This window comes from Mixophyes fleayi, chromosome 2, assembly GCF_038048845.1.
Source record: "Mixophyes fleayi isolate aMixFle1 chromosome 2, aMixFle1.hap1, whole genome shotgun sequence".
NCBI lineage: Eukaryota > Metazoa > Chordata > Amphibia > Anura > Limnodynastidae > Mixophyes > Mixophyes fleayi.
In genome coordinates this window covers 333,784,070-333,803,978 of record NC_134403.1, presented here as the reverse complement: position 1 = coordinate 333,803,978, position 19,909 = coordinate 333,784,070, and the positions used below count along the sequence as shown (strand labels likewise).

The following is a 19,909-nucleotide window of genomic DNA, read 5'->3' as shown; positions in this document are numbered from 1 at the left end:
AGCAGTAATCCAGCATCATCCATTACTTTCAATGTGTCATCTGTTGCAGATAGGGGCTCATGCAGAGTGTGACACCAGCTTGTGTAACGTATCTTGCATAAACTCGGTCTGCACAGCATGCTCCTGGAAAGGGGGATGGGGTGTGATGGGGGCATTCTAACATAGCCCGAGCGCAGTAAATGCGTGTATGAGCAATTCCAACTGGACGCAGACCGGTTGAAAAAGACGTTACTCAGGCATAAATTATACTTTTGTGTTCATGTGTAAGGAACATTTTTTTAATATTTCTTTTGTTTTGCATAAGAAGGAGGGTTGATTCTGCCCTATTAGAGAGTTTTTTCAAGTTTTTTTGATTCCTAATAGGGAATGCATTTGTTGCACATAAAGCAAATGGATAAAAACATGGACGCAAGTGGGTTGGAAGTGTCTTAATATGCACAAGGCTCAGTATATGGGCGTAATTATGCCATTTTTACATTCAGTTTTTTTAAATGTAAATTATGCGGTCAATTCTGCATCAGCCCTTTATTGGTAAAAATAAATTTTTATGCCCACAAAAATATATTTAATTAAAAACTTTAAATGTATTTGTGTCATGACACATGACACAAATACAATCCCGGTGCTCTCTTACCCCATGGCTTATTTAATGTATGGATGAGGCTCTAATGCCATTTTAATGAGAAGCACTTTAGCAGGAAAATGTAAAGTTGTGACCACAAATGTGAGGCCAGATGTGGGCATAAACATTGTTATGTGCATGACGGTCCAAAAGGAGCATTAGTCTAAAATTAAATGGACAACATGTCTGCATATGTTGCAGTTAATAAAGGATTTCCATAGAGAAAAAGTATCACTTACATACATGTAATTCCTAACAAAGGTCACAAGAGGGCTTCAAAGCTTTCAATTGAAAAATGGTAACAGACTATTTTTAAGATGACACTGTTATGGCCTGCCCAGTTATCCATTTACAATTTATATCAGCATGCAAATACTTCCTAAGACATAAAGTGCTTCCTATAGTCTCATAGCAAATTTAATGTCAGTGGTGATTTGTGTGAGTGGCTTCCTGTTTGACACGACTCATAGCTTGTACTTCTACTGTATTTTCAGATGTGAAAGTGAACACTAGCCTAACAGTTTTTCAGGATTACAGCATTATACTGGCTGGAGTACATAATAATAATAATAATAATAATAATAATAATAATAATAATAATAATGCACATTAAGGGTATTTAAAAGTTTTGCACTTCTCACCATTGCTCCCTTAAAGCCGAGTAGTCTGAAATTTAAAGCTTGAATCTAGTGCTAAAGGACTGCACTAAGATTCTGCTGTTAAGTGCAACCCAGCACAATAGACCTCTACCAACAAATCCAGTTTTTATGCTCAGCTTTTGAATGAGTTACTTTAGAGGAAACAGTGCATCCCACCAGTACCAAGTACAATTATTCAGTAGTATGCAGGTTGGATTGCCCATGCTCTAGAGCTCCCCATCATCAGAAGATAAACTATTAATTCTAAAAGTGGGCAGTACACTTTTCATACTGTATAAGTCCACCCCTTAAGTATATTCATGTCCTCAGATACTGCACTAACCCACCTAAAACCGATTTGGCTTTCTTCTCACAAAGAAAAGAAGTTCTGGGGGTAGATTTGCTAAAACATGGAATTGGAGATTTGGGCCATAGCAACCAATTAGATTCTAGCTATCATTTTTTTAGAGTGTACCAGAAACAAGATAAATGACAACTAGAATATGCTATGTGCAACATCACAACTTTTCTTTTTTAGAAATTTTTCGTAAATCTACCCCCTATATCTATTGTCCAAAGTACCTGGTGCAGAGCTAATTCAGCTACTTGCTAGATACCTAAGCAGAGATGTCAACTTACAGTTGGGAGATGGAAATTACTACTCTACAAGTAACCCCTCATATTAAGTTTTCATCTCCTTTGCATTCTGCTTGTTACTCAGACCTGCTATGTAGTTCAGGTATGTTTCCCTCCGAGTACTGTTTTGAAGGCTGCAATTTATAAGCTCTCTCCTGTCTTACACTCATTGCTAGTGATAGCTTTACCTGCCAGCCTCCTGGTTCTTGTATCTGTGTCCTGTGTGTTTCTGACCTTGCATCAAGCAGTTTTTGGCTCTGTATTCTCCTGATTCCTGACTTTGCAACTTTTTATTTCCTGGTAACTGATATTTTGCTTTGCAACTTATGGTCTGCTGGTTCTGGATATCTGGCTTTGCATCTGCACGCTATTCATATATCTCTGCACAGTATCCTCAGGCACAGACTGTGGTAATTAACTCTGTGGGGCATTCACAGTAAAGCCTGTGCTATATTCCTGCATTGCCACAGAGACAGTGTGATATTCTTGCATTTTCTCAAAGACTGTGTATTTTTCTGCATTGCCACAAAGACTGTTATATTCCTGCATTGCCACAGAAAGTGTTATATACCTGTATTGCCACAAAGTTGGTGTTATATTTCTGCATTGTCTTTTGGCTGTGACTCATCCCTGCACTACCTCAGAGCATGTGTTTCCACCTGTCTTTCTTTAATTACTGCTATATCGAGTGGGCTTGTGCTCAGACCATCATTATATGCTGTGAACTGCAATAAACTTCATATTGCTTTTACTAAAATATTACCTCAAATTCCTGTGAATTCCAAACATCACATGAATTGACTGGTTATAGAAACTTATATAGTCTATATCTACTATATATATATATATATATATATATATATATATATATATATATATATATATATATATATATATATAGTCTATATACACTATATCTAGTCTATCACCCACCTTGATAGAGCAAAGCCTTACCTTAGTAGTGTCTCCTCCTTTACTTAAAATTGAATAAACAAATGCTAAACTGAGAACCCATTTCATTATTTAAGTTGGGTAAATAACAACAATGAACAAACTGACACAAGAATCACACATTATGAAAATACCAGTAGTTGTTAGTGATTTACCTCTATTGCCATGTCCTGAAATTCACTTCCTGTCCATGAGACAATTTTCCCCAGGTGAAAGATGGGACAGTAATGGTTTTCTTTACTGTAGCGACATGTCTTCAGAAATGAATCATCCTCTGTGTTCAGAATGTTAGTTCTATGAGAGAGAATGTGAGCATTAATACCAATGGTGAATTCAACTAACCAAACTGACAAATTGAAAGAAGAAAACCCTCAAAAATTATTTCACTCTACACTTAAAGTTCACTTTGGGATGAAGTTCACTAAGTTATGATAAAATACAGACTTGCTTTGGAGAAATGTACTTCTGATCTGGTACTCCACGCCAAAATCTCCAATAGCCCAGCATTACTCTCCTCTCTGCTACTACCACTTGCCTGTTTTAAACAGGCAGTGGTGTTGTTGATGCCCCTCTTCTGTGAATATTAATGGAAAATTCACGGATGAGGGGTGTCAGCCATCACCACTAAAACATCCAGGTACGTGGAACTCTCCTATATTATCATACCTTAGGAAACTCTACCCAAAATTATATTTCAGGTTGTGGTTGATTCTTCTTTAAAGGGGTTATCCTGTTAAATTTAAAATATGTTGCATGACTTACTGGCTACAGGGCAGTTTACTTTTTATTACTAGGTTTTGGGAATAATTTGACCAAAAGTATGGCACTGTCTATTGTGAATGATTTTCTGATTAAACAGATCTGTTCTGACATTGAAATGTAGGATAGTACATGACACCTTTGTCTAAAACATTTCAAAATGTTTGGAGGGAGTTTAATTCATGAGTTGGAATCATTTGTGCCCCAAACGCATGCATGAAAAAGCGAATTCAGTGCATATGTTTAGGTGGACACAGCTCACCATGCGTCCAGCTGCACATCACAAACGTACCCACCGGGTTTATGTCAGGAGTAACCGGGTTTGTGTCAGTGCTTCCACTCCCCAATAGCGCAAAGAAAGAGTAGAGATGTGACATTGATAGTGTTAATAGTAAATGTGCTTTTCACATTACAACAATGTAATAAAGTGCCGTATCCACAATAGTGTCTGGGTAATAATGCAAAAGTGGCAGTTACCACATAAAATATAATTAAATACAACCACCTTTTGTTCTTGTCTGATAATACAAATGTTAATCTTCTTTCCTGCTGCAGTCCAAACGGAAATAGCAATTTACTGAGAATAGACTGCTGCGACCTTACATAATATAGCAGCCACACTCGTCATTTAATACTATCGGCTAGAGGGGTCAATATGCAATAAGCCAATCAAAAATGGCTGATTGTCATCATTATCATTGCGTATCGCGGAACCAGCCATCCAGCACCTGCAAGAGTTACAGTTCCTGACAGGAGTATCTGTGTGCAAGTTTACCTCATTTGCAATTACATAAACATGCCCTTACTATCCCGCCTATGTTAATCTCCTTTTCCTCCCCCCTTTTCCATAGGCAAACCGAGGAGGGGTTTCCTAGTGCCTGGAAACCCCCTTCTAAGCCTGGGGCACTGTATAATTGAGGTGACTGGACCCTGATCCAGCTTCACACAGCTCTGCTTGAAAAGGGAGAGCTGCGTGCACTACTGTTAGGTGCACGCATAATATACATGGTAGGTGCACTACCATGTATATTATGGGGATAGGAAGAGTTGGAGAGCAGCCAAGCACTGGTGTGGAGACCCCCCCCACCCTACAAATCCTGCGTTTTCCCCTGTTTTCAGTCGTAAGGCGTTGTAAGTCTAAGATATGAACTTTTGCGTTCACCTCTACATGAGCGTAATTGTTCAATTGTAATGATTATAATTCTATTAACAGGTGAATCATTATACTGGTTTGCTGACCGCACTAATATTTTGTTGCCCGGTTTAATAATAAATCTAATAAGACTTCTTGTCACATATTATAAAATACATTTGCTTTTTTTTCTCTTACAATTGATACTGTCAACAAGGTAAACCTTGTTTCTTCAGCACCATTGTGCCATTTGTATTAGGGATGTGCACCGGCGACTTTTGAGGTCTCGTGTTTTGTGTTTTGGATCCGGATTTTCGTTATTTTTGGGGTTCGGATTTGTCTCGCAAAAACACTTGACGAAAGGTCTCGGTTCGGATTTAAGGTTTTGGATTCGGATTTTTTTTGAAAAAAACATAAAAAGTTTAAAAATCAAGTTTTTGGGCTTATTTTCACTCCTAGGCTATTATTAACCTCAATAACATTCAATAACAAGCATTTCCACTAATTTACAGTGTATTCTGAACACCTCACAATATAGTTATTAGTCCAAAACGTTGCAACAAGGTATCTTTCTGGACTGCGTAGAGGAGTGGGTCACCACAATATATATTAAAAACCCTGAACTTTTATGATTCGCACCAATAAATGTACCTGGACTGCGTAGAGGAGTGGGTCACCACAATATATATTAAAAACCCTGAACTTTTATGAATCGCACCAATAAATGTACCTGGACTGCGTAGAGGAGTGGGTCACCACAATATATATTAAAAACCCTGAACTTTTATGAATCGCACCAATAAATGTACCTGGACTGCGTAGAGGAGTGGGTCACCACAATATATATTAAAAACCCTGAACTTTTATGAATCGCACCAATAAATGTACCTGGACTGCGTAGAGGAGTGGGTCACCACAATATATTAAAAACCCTGAACTTTTATGAATCGCACCAATAAATGTACCTGGACTGCGTAGAGGAGTGGGTCACCACTATATATATTAAAAACCCTGAACTTTTATGAATCGCACCAATAAATGTACCTGGACTGCGTAGAGGAGTGGGTCACCACAATATATATTAAAAACCCTGAACTTTTATGAATCGCACCAATAAATGTACCTGGACTGCGTAGAGGAGTGGGTCACCACAATATATATAATAAGAAAACCATCAACTTGTTTGATTCGCACCAATAAATGTACCTGGACTGCGTAGAGGAGTGGGTCACCACTATATATATTAAAAACCCTGAACTTTTATGAATCGCACCAATAAATGTACCTGGACTGCGTAGAGGAGTGGGTCACCACAATATATATTAAAAACCCTGAACTTTTATGAATCGCACCAATAAATGTACCTGGACTGCGTAGAGGAGTGGGTCACCACAATATATATAATAAGAAAACCATCAACTTGTTTGATTCGCACCAATAAATGTACCTGGACTGCGTAGAGGAGTGGGTCACACTCACCACAATATATATTAAAAACCCTGAACTTTTATGAATCGCACCAATAAATGTACCTGGACTGCGTAGAGGAGTGGGTCACCACAATATATATAATAAGAAAACCATCAACTTGTTTGATTCGCACCAATAAATGTACCTGGACTGCGTAGAGGAGTGGGTCACCACTATATATATTAAAAACCCTGAACTTTTATGAATCGCACCAATAAATGTACCTGGACTGCGTAGAGGAGTGGGTCACCACAATATATATTAAAAACCCTGAACTTTTATGAATCGCACCAATAAATGTACCTGGACTGCGTAGAGGAGTGGGTCACCACAATATATATAATAAGAAAACCATCAACTTGTTTGATTCGCACCAATAAATGTACCTGGACTGCGTAGAGGAGTGGGTCACCACAATATATTAAAAACCCTGAACTTTTATGAATCGCACCAATAAATGTACCTGGACTGCGTAGAGGAGTGGGTCACCACAATATATATTAAAAACCCTGAACTTTTATGAATCGCACCAATAAATGTACCTGGACTGCGTAGAGGAGTGGGTCACCACAATATATATTAAAAACCCTGAACTTTTATGAATCGCACCAATAAATGTACCTGGACTGCGTAGAGGAGTGGGTCACCACAATATATTAAAAACCCTGAACTTTTATGATTCGCACCAATAAATGTATCTGGACTGCGTAGAGGAGTGGGCACTGGGCACCACAATAAAATATATAAAAAACCTTCAACAGGTCTGCATTACACTACACATACGGCTGCTCCTCCATCCTCTCCATCATACACATGTTGGAGTTTTAGCGTGTGACAACCTCTTGTTTTTGATAATGTCAGTGAATTTTGAATATTTTTCAATTTGCCCCACACCACTGAATGTACTTTATCTATGATACGCATCTATCTATCTTGACTGCGTAGTGTGGTGGCCCCGGTACACAATTTGGTACCGAGGCCACAATATAATTAAAAAACCCTCCACGTGTCAGAATTCCACCAAACAAGTATCTGGACTGCGTAGTGGTGTGGCCCCGGTACCCAATTTGATACCGGGGCCACAATACCTCCTCCAAACATGGTACAGACAATTCGTCATTGAGATCCCATCAAGTATGTTAAAGACAGACAGGGTCCAAGTGTTATTGGTTGACTTTGTAAACCAAAAAACTGTCCCTGTTGCACATAGTCGTGCAATGAAGACTGACTTTTTCATTTAAAGGCACCATCTTTCAAGTGTAGTGTTTGTAAGTCTAAGTCATATTATACTTTTGGTAAAATTGGTTTATTTTGTTCCTCTTTATGGTAATTAGTAATAGAATTAAAGTATTAAATAGAATTAAAGTATGAAATAGAATTAAAGTATTAAATAGAATTAAAGTATGAAATAGAATTAAAGTATTAAATAGAATTAAAGTATGAAATAGAGTGGTATAGAGTTGTAGTGTGGTATAGATAGAGTGGTCCCCACAATATAATAATAAAACCCTCAACTGGTCTGAATTCCACCAAACAAGTATCTGGACTGCGTAGTGTGGTGGCCCCGGTACACAATTTGGTACCGAGGCCACAATATAATTAAAAAATTGGGCATCAACTGTCACCGTTGTTTAATATCTGATACACCTAAATATGGACTGCACAGTGGAGTGGCCCCGGTAGTAAATTTGGTGCCGGGGCCACAATACCTCCTCCAACCTCAAAGTGTAGTGTTTATAAAGACAGACAGCGTCGAAGTGTTATCAGTTGGCTTTCTTAACCCTAAAATTGTCCCTGTTGCAAATATTCGTGCAATGGACAGTTACTTTTTTATTGAAAGACTCAAGCTTTCAAGTGTAGTGTTTATAAAATATAAACAACAATACAGTAGTTTTAGAGCACGTCAAAAACTCTTGTTTTAAATTATGACACGGCATTTTACTTTTGGTTTAATTTCTTGAATTTTTTAAAATTTGGTTTTACTTTTTGAACATGGCAAACGACTGTTGATTGGTCATATAATGCCAAAAAAAAAGTTCCAAGATGGAATTGTCCTTGGGCCCTCACACCCACCCTTATGTTGTTGAAATAGGACATGCACACTTTAACAAACCAATCATTTCAGCGACAGGGCCTACCAAACAACTTTGGCTGAAATGATTGGTTTGTTTGGGCCCCCACACCAAAAAAGCTATTCATCTCTCCCTGTACAGACTAAACAGGCTCTACTGAGGCAAGATGTCGTCCTCATCCTCAACCTCTGATTCCTCTCCCCCTACAGTGTGTACTTCCTCCTCATCACACATTATCAATTCGTCCCCGCTGGACTCCACAACCACAGGTCCCTCTGTAGTATCTGGAGGGCAGTGCTGTACTTCATTGAGGAATTGATTATTCATTTTTATAAACATCATTTTTTCAACGTTGTGAGGAAGCAACCTCCTTCGCCGCTCACTGACCAGGTTCCCCGCTGCACTAAAAACTCTTTCCGAGTACACACTGGAGGGGGGACAACTCAGGTAAAATAGAGCCAGTTTGTACAGGGGCTTCCAAACTGCCTTTTTTTCCTGCCAGTAACAATATGGACTGTCTGATATGTCTACTTGGATGGTGTCAACAAAGTAATCATCCACAATTTTTTCTATTGTGACAGCATCCAATGCAGCGAGTGTAGACATGTCTGCAATGGTTGGCAGGTCCTTCAGTCCGGACCAGATGTTATCAGCATCCCCGCCAGTGCCTCTTTTGGGAAAACTGAGCTTTTTCCTCGCAGCCATAGATGTGGAAGAAAATGAGGGTGGAGCTGTTGGCATGTCACGGTCCTCTTCAGAGGACAATCTCCTGACCAGCAGGTCTTTGCACCGCTGTAGACTTGTGTCCGCCGGAAACAGAGACACAACATACGCTTTAAACCGAGGATCGAGCACGGTGGCCAGAATGTATTCCTCTGACTTTAAAAGAGTGACCACCCTCGGATCCTGGCAAAGCGTACGAAGGGCTACATCCACAAGAGCTACATGCTTGGTGTAATCGCAATGGCTTACCAGCTCCTCCCTCACTTTCTCCAGCTGCTTCTGCAACAGCCTGATCAGGGGAATGACCTGACTCAAGCTGGCAGTGTCGGAACTGACTTCTCGTGTGGCAAGTTCAAATGGCTGCAGAACCTTGCACAACACGGAAATCAGTCTCCACTGCGCTTGACTGAGGCGCATCCCCACTCCTTTGCCTATGTCGTAGGTGGCTGTGTAGGCCTGAATGGCCTTTTGCTGCTCCTCCATCCTCTGCAGCATATAGAGGGTGGAGTTCCAGCGCGTCACAACCTCTTGTTTGAGGTGATGGCAGGGCAGGTTCATGCTTTTTTGATGTGCCTCTAGTCTGCGGTAGGCACTGGCTGAATGCCGAAAGTGTCCAGCAATTTTGCGCGCCACCGCAAGCATCTCCTGCACACCCCTGTCACTCTTGAGGTAATGCTGCACCACCAAATTAATGGTGTGGGCAAAACATGGGACGTGCTGGAAATTGCCCATATTTAATGCCCGCACAATGTTACTGGCATTGTCTGACACCACAAATCCCCATGAGAGTCTAAGTGGGGTAAGCCACTGGGAGATAATTTCCCTCATTTTCTCTAATATGTTGTCAGCGTTGTGCCTCTTATTAAAGCCTGTAATACACAATGTTGCCTGCCTTTGCATGAGCAGCCATTTTGTAGATGCTGCTACTGATGCAGCTGTTGCTGTTGCTGCGGAAGGGGATGCATCTACCCAGTGGGCTGTCACAGTCATATAGTCCTTCGTTTGCCCAGAACCACTTGTCCACATGTCCGTGGTTAAGTGGACAGTGGGTACAACCGCATTTTTAAGAGCACTGAGGACACTTGATCGTACTTCTCTGTACATTTTTGGTATCGCCTGCCTAGTGAAGTGGAATCTCGAGGGGATTTGGTACCGGGGACACAATACCTCCATCAACCCTCTAAATCCCACTCCACTGATGGCGGACACCGGGCGCACGTCTAACACCAACATTGCAGTTACAGCCGCAGTTATACGCTTTGCAATAGGGTGACTACTATCGTATTTTGTGGTCATGGCAAACGACTGTTGGACGGTCAATTGTTTTGTGAAAGACTTAGCGGTCTTACGACTTCCCCTCTGGGAAGATGACCGACTAACAGCAGCAACAGCAGCAGTGGCAGTAGTAGGCGTACCGCTGCAGGATTCCTCGGATGAATCCCGTATTGAGGAGGACTCAGTCTGGCTGCTGACTTGGGCTGCAGGACTGAATCTGATGGAGATTGTGGAGGAAGTTGACGAGGAGGGTGTTGCTGGTGTGTATCCAACTGGACCACGGGATTTAGGTGTCCCTGTACCGATGAGGGTCCTAGCCCCAGTTCCTGAACTAACCACTGAACTATGAAGGTTATTCAGGTGACGTATAAGGGAGGATGTTCCTAGGTGGGCAAGATCCTTACCCCTGTTTATTTGAGCTTTACATAAGCTACATATGGCCATACATTGGTTGTCTGGATTTGGATAAAAATAACTCCAGACCGAAGAGGTGCATTTTTTGGTCTTCTGACCAGGCATGACGATGGGCTTTTTCATCCCATGGACATCAGCTGTTTCCCCCCCTGGTGCCTCATTTACAATAACCACATCACCATCCTCATCATCAAGTTCCTCCACAGCGCCAGCTACATCATCAATAGCCTCCTCCCGAGCCACCTCTTCCCGTACAGTGATGGGAAGGTCAGGCTTGACAACCACCAACATCCTTGGACTCGCCTTGTGGATTTGTGATAATTTCTCTTTAGAAGGCAGAGTTGTTTGCTGTTTTGTTGCTGACAGCATAACTCTCTTCAATTTTTTGTAGGGGGGGGGAGGAGGAGGAGGGCTAAGATCCGTGGGTGAAGCTGAACCACTAGTCATGAACACGGGCCAGGGCCTAAGCTGTTCCTTGCCACTCCGTGTCGTAAATGGCATATTGGCAACTTTACGTTTCTCCTCAGATGATTTAAAGTTTCTCTTTTTGCTACTTTTTCTTAACTTGGGCTTTTTGGATTTTACATGCCCGGTACTACGAGATTGGGCATCGGGCTTGGAAGACGACGTTGATGGCATTTCATCGTCTATGTCATGACTAGTGGCAGCAGCTTCAGCATTAGGAGGAAGTGGGTCTTGATCTTTCCCTACTTTATCCTCCAAATTTTTGGTCTCCATTATATGTAGCACAAGATACTGCAGAATGTGTAATCTTGGTAATATTGCAGTACCAATGGACTTATACTGCTGGATTGGTTTTGCAAATTTGGTTATAATTATTATATATTTTTTTTTTTTTAAATTTTTTATTTTTTTTTACTTTTTTTTTATTTTTAAAAAACTTGGGAATAGTGGGGAAATAACTATGCCCTTAGAAGCACAGAGCACAGGACACAGCACCACTGGACTGAACAGGACACGGCACAGGACCCAGCAGCACTACGGAACTCAGCAGGACAGAGCACAGGACACAGCACCACTGGACTGATACTGCAGAATGTGTGAACTTTGTAATATTGCAGTACCAATGGACTTATACTGCTGGATTGGTTTTGCAAATTTGGTTATAATTATTATATTTATTTATTTTTTTTTTACTTTTTTATTTTTTTTTACTTTTTTTTATTTTTTAAAAACTTGGGAATAATGGGGAAATAACTATGCCCTTAGAAGCACAGAGCACAGGACACAGCACCACTGGACTGAACAGGACACGGCACAGGACCCAGCAGCACTACGGACCTCAGCAGGACAGAGCACAGCACACAGCACCACTGGACTGATACTGCAGAATGTGTGAACTTTGTAATATTGCAGTACCAATGGACTTATACTGCTGGATTGGTTTTGCAAATTTGGTTATAATTATTATATATATTTTTTTTTTTTGAAATTTTTTTTTTTTTTTTTACTTTTTTTTTATTTTTTAAAAACTTGGGAATAATGGGGAAATAACTATGCCCTTAGAAGCACAGAGCACAGGACACAGCACCACTGGACTGAACAGGACACGGCACAGGACCCAGCAGCACTACGGAACTCAGCAGGACAGAGCACAGGACACAGCACCACTGGACTGATACTGCAGAATGTGTGAACTTGGTAATATTGCAGTACCAATGGACTTATACTGCTGGATTGGTTTTGCAAATTTGGTTATAATTATTATATATTTTTTTTTTTTACTTTTTTATTTTTTTTTACTTTTTTTTATTTTTTAAAAACTTGGGAATAATGGGGAAATAACTATGCCCTTAGAAGCACAGAGCACAGGACACAGCACCACTGGACTGAACAGGACACGGCACAGGACCCAGCAGCACTACGGAACTCAGCAGGACAGAGCACAGGACACAGCACCACTGGACTGATACTGCAGAATGTGTGAACTTTGTAATATTGCAGTACCAATGGACTTATACTGCTGGATTGGTTTTGCAAATTTGGTTATAATTATTATATATTTTTTTTTTTTTACTTTTTTATTTTTTTTTACTTTTTTTTATTTTTTAAAAACTTGGGAATAATGGGGAAATAACTATGCCCTTAGAAGCACAGAGCACAGGACACAGCACCACTGGACTGAACAGGACACGGCACAGGACCCAGCAGCACTACGGAACTCAGCAGGACAGAGCACAGGACACAGCACCACTGGACTGATACTGCAGAATGTGTAAACTTTGTAATATTGCAGTACCAATGGGCTTATACTGCAGGATTGGTTGTGCAAATTTTGTGGTAATTAAAAAAAATTAAAGTAGTTTTTGGTATTTTTTAAAAAAACTTTTTTTTATTTTTTTAAACACAGGGGAATATTGGGGAAATAACTATGCCCTTAGAAGCACAGAGCACAGGACACAGCACCACTGGACTGAACAGGACACGGCACAGGACCCAGCAGCACTACGGACCTCAGAAGGACAGAGCACAGCACACAGCACCACTGGACTGATACTGCAGAACACAGCACAGCACAGCACAGCACAGCACAGCACAGCACAGCACAGCACAGAACTAAACAGCACAGCACGAGATCTACCAGGACAGAGGACCACCTAACACACCCTCCCTCTACCCTGATCAATGCCCGAGTGAAGATGGCGGCGACTAGCGGGGAATTTATAGGATCCGAGTATCGCGAGATCCGACAACGGGATTATGAGTCAGAGCCTCAGTTTCACATTTGAATTTGGCGCCAATACCCGGATCTGTCTCGGATCCGACTCGGATCCGCAACGTTCGGGTGGGCTCGGATTTCATAAATCCGAGTGCGCTCATCCCTAATTTGTATTAGTATTCCCAACAGGTACAGAAAGAATACAACGAAATATCTATGTATGTATATATGAGTCTTTGGGTCCTGAAATCTTTAATCAAGCTAAGATCAACTCACTAATTAAGCTTCCATATAAATGGACTCTATAAATATGTAGTCTATGACTTACTGCCCTCTGGATGAAGCCAGGAGCGTTTTGTTTCTAATTTTGTTCCTTCCAGCATGCAGTGGTAAGAACAATAGATCACTATTTTGAAGTCTACTTATACTGCATTGACCTTTTGGTTAAAGAAATGAAGGGCAACATACCTTGGGCAGACATACAACTGTCAGCGAGAACTTCTCTACCATGATCATTTATACAAAACGTTCTATTGTAATTAAATGTATTTTAATGTTACCATTTTTAAACACTAAAATGAACAATGTGATGTTAAATGATATACACAAAAATACACAAAAATAAGATACATGATTGTCAGTATACATAGAAAGATTTAATTCACAGTAATTGTGGTAATTAGAGCTTTATAGTTAAAATACAGTGTACATAGGAAATGTTAGCTCCCCTACCTCTAACAAACGGAGAAGCTTATCAGTTAGATGGCTGCACAATATTTACTAAATGTAAGTATCACTTGCAATAACACAAACTGACGCTTGACCTATGCCAAGACAGAAAGTTGTAGAACAATTCAATACAAACACACTCCTTATTCTTCTCTGTACTCATTGTCCAGTGGGGGAGATGAGGACATGTCATACCTGCCTACTCTCCTGGAGGCTTCCGAGCATCCGAGGTTTTGGGGAATCCTCCCGGACTCCTGGAAGAGCAGGCACCCTCCTGGAGCCCAGCGGAGGTGAAGCGATTTGCGTCATTAAGCCCCACTGTGCAATGTCACGAATCAGTGGGTGGGATTATGGTGACACGGTCACCAAACCCCCTCCCACACTTGCAAACCAGAGGGGAGCAACACTAAATTGGCAAGTATGGGACATGAATTATTTAAATTACCCTGCAACGTCTCCCAGCCTTGTTCCCACTTACCTTTTGCAACTGTGTAGCTGAGTGATCCCTTCTATGTCTCCCCAGTCTTTAGAACTGCTCCCCAAATGTGCGCAGGAAGCAATTTGCAACTTCTCTGTGTGCAAGGTCAGGCATTTCCGTTGTGAAACTTTGTGATGTACAGAGTATGGCAGCATTTGGTACAGACAGAGCTCATGTGCTTGCAAGTTTCCTATTTCTTCTACACAATGCAGCTTATTTAGAGTTGGATATAAGTCTGTTTTTTGTTTTGAGCAAGATACTCATTTTTGTGTACTGCGCATGAGTACAACAAAAAGTAAACCTATGTCCTTGTAAATATTGTTGTGTATCTTTGACTTACAACTCCTTACGCCTGTAGAGAGGTAGAGTACATTAGAATATAATAGTTCTACTATGACAACAAAAATAAACACTTACTTTGAAAAATTAAACTTTGGAAAGCGTATGGAGTTTTTAATGTAGACTGTAAAGTTCTCTGCTTTACCAAGCAATGGTACCCTGAGAACGAATAAAGAGAATTTAAACACTGAGAACTTATTGAAAAAAACACAAAAATATTCTAATAATTATTTTAAGCATGTTTCTAAATTTCACAACTACATGGGAGAAACTGGTTTAAAATGTAAGGAAAATGAAAACTATATTCTTTTTAAATTAATGGTTAACAGGAAAGCATATAGGTATGTTTTTTTGCAAAGCTGGACCAATATGGAAAACAAGGCTAAAACATTTTATTGTGTCATTAAACTTTTGGGGTGTAATTTCTATAGAATTCAACATATTCACAATTTACTTGGCTACTTCAAAGACAGACTGATGTTGGCTCCTGAATTCTACTTGATTTTGTTCAATAAGGTTAATTTTTTATAGATTTGACATCATTTTGGAATTTTGCAGAATATAATTTGTCACAGTGTGCAAATGCTCCATTGTGACTTCATGTGCTTACATTTGCACAAATGCACCAGTTTTTAACAGTAGGCTCATCCGGTGGCATCTGGTGGAGGGGCTGGACGGATCAGGGGCAGTAGGCTCATCTGGTGGAGGGGCTGGACGGATCAGGGGCAGTAGGCTCATCTGGTGGCATCTGGTGGAGGGGCTGGACGGATCAGGGGCAGTAGGCTCATCTGGTGGCATCTGGTGGAGGGGCTGGGTGGATCAGGGGCAGTAGGCTCATCTGGTGGCATCTGGTGGAGGGGCTAGGCGGATCAGGGGCAGTAGGCTCATCTGGTGGCATCTGGTGGAGGGGCTGGGCGGATCAGGGGCAGTAGGCTCATCTGGTGGCATCTGGTGGAGGGGCTGGGCGGATCAGGGGCAGTAGGCTCATCTGGTGGCATCTGGTGGAGGGGCTGGGCGGATCAGGGGCAGTAGGCTCATCTGGTGGCATCTGGTGGAGGGGCTGGGTGGATCAGGGGCAGTAGGCTCATCTGGTGGCATCTGGTGGAGGGGCTGGGCGGATCAGGGGCAGTAGGCTCATCTGGTGGCATCTGGTGGAGGGGCTGGGCGGATCAGGGGCAGTAGGCTCATCTGGTGGCATCTGGTGGAGGGGCTGGGCGGACCAGGGGCAGTAGGCTCATCTGGTGGCATCTGGTGGAGGGGCTGGGCGGATCAGGGGCAGTAGGCTCATCTGGTGGCATCTGGTGGAGGGGCTGGGCGGATCAGGGGCAGTAGGCTCATCTGGTGGCATCTGGTGGAGGGGCTGGGCGGATCAGGGGCAGTAGGCTCATCTGGTGGCATCTGGTGGAGGGGCTGGGCGGATCAGGGGCTTTCCTAGCTAAGGGTACAGTAGTGTGTCTAGGTTTGCACTGAAGTTCAATTTTTTGACATTCTAGACGAGGAAAGACTCATTTAGATAGGTGTTCCCCATTTTATCTTCATGAGTCAAGCAGAACAAAGCGTTTGTAATGAAGTTAATTGCTGTTTTTTATTTTTTTTTCAGTTGATGCACCTATTACACAATACATTATTGCACTAAGCATTATTCAGATGTTTTTAGATATATGATATACTCATATTTATGTTGTATCTGTTAATCAAGGTTTTACAGAATTCCATTGCCAATGGTGTTATCTCCTGTTTTGCTTAGCTGTATGGTTTTTGCATTCTGTTCAATAATCATAATTTGACCATGCTCTCTATATATTTATTTATGTATAATGTTACTTATAAATATGCATGTAAGACACTAAACAGTAGTATTGCTGATTATAGACTAACAATGAACGTTTTCTTTACGATACCTTTACAAAACATTTAAGTTCATCATTATGGTCAAAATCATTTATAAGACATTAGCATTTTTCTACTAATTGAACATACAATAAAACATAATTATACTGTAGTTATCACTGTCATTTGGTAATGCATCACAGAATATATTTGGTGTATTAGGCACCAAAAATTAAGTGCTATATATTGGATTTGTGCATTTTAGACAGTGATATACAAGACCGTCTCTTGGTGTAAGCTGCTTTTATCATTTTTAAATCGTAGGCAAATACTTTTGTAGATACTTTAAACTAAATGGCTGCATGATAAATGGATCTTACTTTGGCTTCTGTCTCTTCTCCAATGGACACCATGCAAATATTTCACATGTTCCCGTTGTGTTTACAGCACCTGTCTTCAAGCAGCGTCCAGTCTTCACCCCTATAATTATAATCATCTGTCATGCAGGACTGTGTTTTAGGCATTTCTCATTTGTATTTCACAGAAGTAAACAAAGCAGCACAAATTAAAATGTGTCTGATAAAAATTTATATTGAGTAATGAACAGACCAGCAGAAGTAGTTTGAGCTTCAAAAAACATATGATAAGTGTTATATGGTCTAAAACCCAATTATCATATCAGTTGACATTGCTTAAGTGTGTTGCAAGAGTAGATATACCCATAAGGCACCAAAAGTTCCTAAATTGCATGTTCATTAAGTGTAATGGTTTTCAGCTGTTTCGGCTTAATTAATGGGCTTGCCATATATATATATATATATATATATATATATATACATATAAATAAACATAAAGTGTATATATATATATATATATATATATATATGACTTCACAGGTGAGGGTTGTACTTCTGCTCACACTGTCAGCCACCACACTGTCGTGGGGGGTGAGTAATAGGAGGGGGAAGGGCGGCATGGGAAAGTCTATCATTAACAGCAGCAGTACAATCGTACATTCTCAGGATGGAGATAGCTGTAGGTCAGCATTGGAAGAAAATATTATTATTTATTTTGATAAAGTTTATTTTCACTTTTTTTTTTTTTTTAACTTTATTAAAGTTTTTTTCATGGATCAGGAAGCCCAGTTCTGGGCTTCCAGTTCCAGAATACATGCCGGCTCACACATCCCTGCATCTGGTAAGACTCCTCTTTGATTTTCCAGGCAGTGTGGCCAGGGAGATTAGCATGCCCCAACTACTATGGTGACATTCTAATGATAATTTGCGCAGATGATGATTTTCTATCTCTGCGTTAAGCAGTGATGGAAAATCATCAGTTTAGTATTTTCTTAATAAATATACCCCTTAGTGCTTTGTGGTGTTTGTAGCTAAGTACATCTTATTATAACAAATTTAAGTATCTCTCTCTTGGCCAATAGAAATGTTGAAAGGTATGGTACCCATAATTATCATCATCAGCTATTTATATAGCGCTACCAATTCCGCAGAGCTGTACAGAGAACACACTCACATCAGTCCCTGCCCCATTGGAGATAACAGTCTAAATAACCTAACATACACACACACACACACACACACACACACACATACACACACATTGTTAATATTGTCAGCAACCAATTAACCTACCAGTATGTTTTTGGAGTTTGAGAGGAAACCCACAAAAACACAGGGAGAACATACAAACTCCACACAGATAAGGCCATGGTCGGTAATCAAATTCATGACCCCAGTGCTGTGAGGCAGAAGTGCTAACCACAAAGCCACCCACAATGTTAATTTGCTGCAAAATACTATAGCAGAAAATAAATAAATGCAACAATATATAGTAATAATAATAATACAATACTTTGATTTGACCTTGAACATTCTTGGCAATCTGTTAGGCTATCAAATGAACTCACCATATTAAGCTACTATTACCTCTAATGTAACAAACTTATTGATTGCTATGTGATCTACTGTGATATTAATAGGAAAACATAACAACAAATATAATGAAATCATGTTAGCTTACATTACTGAGGTAAAGTATTGTTTTCATTGGTAAAACACACTGTATCAAGATGGGACAAAAGCAGAAATAGAGTTTCAATAGCACATTATTTGCATAAACGAAATTTTCTTAAAGCAGCACTACCAGGTTTGTTAAAAAAAAATCACCCCTTCCAGCATGCCCCTCTCTGGCTTCCCATAGTCTGCTCTTTGCAGTCAATTTTCCCAAGGCTACATCATTCTACTCCTAGCCCCAGCTGTAAGCTACGGTGTGAAGTGGCAGAGGGGTGTCTGAGCGGGAAAACCAATAAGAAACAATAATTAGAGATGATCGGGCTCGGTTCTCCGAGAACTGAGCGCACCCGAACTTTGCCGATCCGAGTAAGTGAAAAAGAGGCAAAACGTCATCATTGCGTGGTCGGAACTCGCAAGTTTTAGATTCTATAAGTATCAGCCCCCACGGAGATCCAGCACCATTTCACAGTGAGACATAGAAGGGGTACCAGGGTTGTTGGTAGTCTGCAATGCAGTTGAGCAGCATCATAGCTAAAATAGAAAAAGGAGGGGTGGCAGTGTTCTTCAAAGTCTCCAGTGACATTTTATAGTTATAGCTCACACAGAAATAGGAGAGGTGGCAGTTTTCAGTGCTGATAGACAAATTATAGGGCTGGCAGTGTTCTTCAAATTCTCCAGTGACATTCTACATAGATATAGCTCACCCAGAAATAGGAGAGACGGCAGTGTGTAGTGCTGAAACAGAAATTCTAATAATAGCGCTGGCATTGTTTTTAAAAGTCTCCAGTGACATTTTACTGTTCCATAGCTCACTCAAACTTAGGAGAGGTGCCACTGTTTAGTGCTGAAACAGAAATTCAAACAATAGGGCTGGCAGTGCTATTAAAAGTATCCAGTCACATTCTACTGTGCCATAGCTCACTCAGAAATAGGAGAGGTGGCAGTGTTTAGTGCTGAAACAGAAATTCAAATAATAGGCTGGTGGTGTTCTTAAAAGTCTCCAGTAACATTTTACGGTGCCATAGCTCATACAGAAAAAGGAGGGGTAGCAGTGTCCTTGTCACTCCAGTCTCCAGTCACATTATACTTGTCACTCTCCAGTTTTCAGTAACATTGTTCTTGTCACTTTTC

At 40.6% G+C, this 19,909-nt stretch overlaps 1 protein-coding gene across 2 annotated transcripts in view; it reads right to left on the bottom strand.

The window, feature by feature from the left end:
- P2RX5 (purinergic receptor P2X 5) overlaps positions 1 to 19,909 on the bottom strand; it is a 77,039-nt gene that overhangs the window by 19,878 nt on the left and 37,252 nt on the right. For both annotated transcript variants that reach the window (XM_075196945.1, XM_075196946.1), the window contains exons 5-7: positions 17,129 to 17,228; positions 14,997 to 15,077; positions 3,003 to 3,141 (exon numbers count right to left, since the gene is read on the bottom strand). In XM_075196945.1, the coding sequence (XP_075053046.1) occupies positions 3,003 to 3,141; positions 14,997 to 15,077; positions 17,129 to 17,228 (320 nt within the window). The remainder of the gene's footprint in view (positions 1 to 3,002; positions 3,142 to 14,996; positions 15,078 to 17,128; positions 17,229 to 19,909) is intronic.